Raw genomic sequence first — 3,785 nt, 5'->3', positions numbered from 1 at the left:
CCAGCTTCTCGGATTATTTGCTCAGCATACAGATTGAATAAGTATGGTGAAAGGATACAACCCTGACACACTCCCTTCCTGATTTTAAGCCATGTAGTATCCCCTTGTTCTGTTTGAATGACAGCCTCCAGGTTCCTCATGAGTGCAATTAAGTGTTCTGGAATTCCCATTCTTCTCAATGTTGTCCATAATTTGTTATAATCCACACAATCAAATGCTTTTGCATGGTCAGTAAAACACAAGTAAACATCTTTCTGGTATTCTTTGCTTTCAGCCAAGATCCATCTGTCATCAGCAATGATATTCCTTGTTCCACATTCTCTTCTGAATCCAACTTGCATTTCTGGAAGTTTTCTGTCAATGTACTGCTGCAACCGTTTTTGAATTATCTTCAGTAAGATTTTATTTGCATGTGATAATAATGATATTGTTCGATAATTTCCACATTCTGTGGGATCACCTTTCTTTGGAATGGGTATAAATATCCATCTCTTCCAGTCAGTTGGCCATATAGCTGTCTTCTAAATCTCTTGGCATAGCCGAGTGAGTGCCCCCAGTGCGGCATCCATTTGTTGAACATCTTAATGGGTATTCCGTCAATTCCTGGAGCCTTGTTATTTGCCAATTCCTTCAGTGCAGCTTTGACTTCTTCCTTCAATACCTTTGATTCTTGATCATTTGCCATCTCTTGAAAAGGATTAACATTGACCAGTTCTTTTTGGTACAGTGACTGGACTGTGTATTCCTTCCATCTTTTGATGTTTCCTGCATCATTCAATATTTTGCCCATAGAATCTTTCAATACCATAACTCGAGGCTTAATTTTTTTTCTCAGTTCTTTCAGCTTGAGAAATGCCGAGCATGTTCTTCCTTTTTTGTTTTCTGACTCAAGTCTTTGCACATTTCATTACAGTAATTGACTTTGTCTTCTTGAGGTGCTCTTTGAAATCTTCTGTTCAGTTCTTATATCCTGTCCTTTCTTCCATTTGTTTCAGCCACTCTCCATTTAAGGGCGAGTTTTGGAGTCTCTTTTGACATCCATTTTGATCTTTGCTTCCTTTCCTGCCTTTTTAATGACCTTTTGACTTCTTCATGGCTGATGTTCTTGATGTCATCCTACAGTTCCTCTGGTTTTCAGTCATTGGTGTTGAATGTATCGAATCTATTCTTTAGATGGTCTCTGAATTTAGGAGGGATATAATCAAGCTCATATTTTGGCTCTTCTGGACTCATTTTCATTGTCTTCAGCTTCAGTTTGAACTTGCATATGAGCAATTGATGGTCTCTTCCATAGTTAGCTCCTGGCCTTGTTTTGGCTGAGGATACTGAGCTTCTCCATCGCTTTTTCCAACAGATTAGTCGATCTGATTCCTGTGTGCTCCATCTGGTGAAGTCCACGTGTATAGCCCCCATTTGTGTTGTTGAAAAAGGGTATTTGCAATGAATAAGTCGTTGGTCTTGCAAAATTCTATCACATGACCTCCAGTGTTATTTCTATTACCAAGGCCATATTTTCCAACTTCCAATGATTCTTCTTTGTTTCCAACTTTTGCATTCCAGTCATCAGTGATAATCAGCATATCTTGATTGTGTGTTTGGTCAATTTCAGACTGCAGAAGTTGGTAAAAATCTTCAGTTTCCTCATCTTTGGCTTTGGTGATTGATGCGTAAATTAGAATAATAGTAGTATTAACTGGCCTTCCTCGTAGCCGTATGGATGTTATCCTATCACTGACAGCATTGTACTTCAGGATAGATCTTGAAACATTCTTTGTGATGATGAATGCCATGCCCTTCCTCTTCAATTTGTCATTCCTGGCATAGTAGATCATATGGCAGTCTGATTCAAAATGGCCAAAGCCTGTCTATTTCAGCCCACTAATGCGTAGGATATCAATCTTTATGCATTCATTTCGTTTTTACAGTTTCTAATTTTCCTAGATTCATACTTCATACATTCCGTGGTGAGTACTTTTGGTTATTGCCACTGTTAGAAAGAAAAATACCAACTTAGGTGTTGTTAGGTCCCTTTTGTATCTTCTAAAACTCAACAAAGGGCAAAATTTGTGTTTTGGTGTCAAGTACCTATACCATCATGTCAAGCAAATAATTTGAGTGTTTGATTTTTCTTTATTCTTCTCTCAGGTGTAATTGGCAGTCTCTCTAGAGCTGATCCCATTGTCCACAAGCTTTCTTTGGTTCTTCCCCATCTGAGTGTCATCCATCCTTTTCCTTAGCCTGGTTTCTTATATTTTTCCTAGGTATTAATTATACCTTGTATTATCATTTTTTGTTGTTGTTGTTGCTATACTTGTTCTCCAGAGATTTTAAGATGGATTTTAATAACTATATATATAATAATTGAAAAATAATAAAAATTAAAAATTCATTCTAATAGTATTATCTTTCTTATTTTCAATAGAATTTTCCTTTGGAAACTGGTCAAAAAGGCAGTCAGCGCTCCGGGCTGAGAGAGATCCGGAGTTTGCCCCACCATCAGCTTACTTTGTGGATCAAAAGAGAACTGGTCCTTTTGGTGGCCAGCCATGGAGCCGCCCAGGACCTGCACAAAGTGGCCTAGGGCGGGGCTCTGGCCAGAGCCATGGGCCCAGCTCCTCACATGCATCCTCTGCTCCTGCACCAGATGGCCTGCCACAGGCTTCCACGCTCACATTTGAAACTCTGGATGACATGATATCATATTACAAACAAGTGACATGAATTTAAAAAGCATTCTGACGTGGGTTTGTACTGTTCATAGTGCCTTCCTCTCCCAGAGTGGGGGAAATAGCTGAACTTTAGGGACTGATCTGTAATTTTCCTTCCCTGCCCTTTCTCTAGATGACAAACACTAGATTTGTCAGCAAGAAAGGAAGTGAGTGACTCTGTGGGAACTATATTGCCATTTGACCATTCATTTCTAATTAGATTAGAGAGATACTCTTCTGGATTTACGTATGAGGTGTGATAGAGTAGAAATATTTATTCTGTTACTTTTGACACTATGGAGCTTTTAATTTACCTGTTTCATACCTGCTTCCATTCCTTTCTTAGATTTAAGGTTCTCATGCCATTCTTTTTGCAAATAATAGCATGCAGATGTATATTCTAGGGACTCAGCTTCCAAATCAGTTAATGGACCATATATTAGGCGGAATTTTTACTTGTCATACAATGGCAAGTGAGGAGACACTGGCTAGTATCCAGGTGGACCTTGAAGCTGGTGGAATCAGCAACAACTCAAAATGGTAAGGAAGACTAGGGAGGAGTGCTTCATGATGGAGAATGTAGAATTTGAAATTATTTACTTATTTTTATGGTCAAACCATCTTAAGTGACTATTATCAACACCCCAAGCATAGTGGGCATTTGGTAAATATAAACAGCTGTGGCGTATGTGAGGCTCCTGAGCCTTGTCAGAGACTGGTACAGTGTGGCGCATTCACCTTAGCTGTACCGGTTAGAGGTTGTCAGCTCTTCTATAGCTGTGTTACTCCCACTCTTGGGAGCCAGGGTCACTTCAGAAGCCTGATTTGGATCAGACATGGTCCTACATAGAGTGAGGAGTAGGTAGGTCCCTTACAACTTTACTAACAATTTTAGAGATCGGATTAGAAGACTCCAGAAGTATGGCGTTGTACTCATTGTTATTCTCTGTCCACTCTCCTCTGCCTGGCATACCTCAGGGTGTTCCCTTTACAACTGCAGATGTGCAATCAGAAGTTGTTTACCAACCCATTGGGTTCCTATGGCTGGTGCCCAGGCCAGTGTAGTCCTCCAACAGT

The 3,785-nt window shown here is 39.8% G+C and overlaps 1 protein-coding gene across 1 annotated transcript in view; it reads left to right on the top strand.

The window, feature by feature from the left end:
• CCDC174 (coiled-coil domain containing 174) overlaps window positions 1-2,721 on the top strand; it is a 41,432-nt gene extending 38,711 nt beyond the window's left edge. Inside the window, exon 11 of the mRNA XM_007950599.2 lies at window positions 2,423-2,721. Within this exon, the coding sequence (XP_007948790.1) occupies window positions 2,423-2,721 (299 nt within the window). The remainder of the gene's footprint in view (window positions 1-2,422) is intronic.
• The last annotated feature ends 1,064 nt before the right edge of the window (window positions 2,722-3,785 follow it).

Source organism: Orycteropus afer, unplaced genomic scaffold, assembly GCF_000298275.1.
Source record: "Orycteropus afer afer isolate SDZICR_OR568_19922 unplaced genomic scaffold, OryAfe1.0 scaffold00282, whole genome shotgun sequence".
NCBI lineage: Eukaryota > Metazoa > Chordata > Mammalia > Tubulidentata > Orycteropodidae > Orycteropus > Orycteropus afer.
This window is presented reverse-complemented; position numbering and strand designations above follow the sequence as displayed.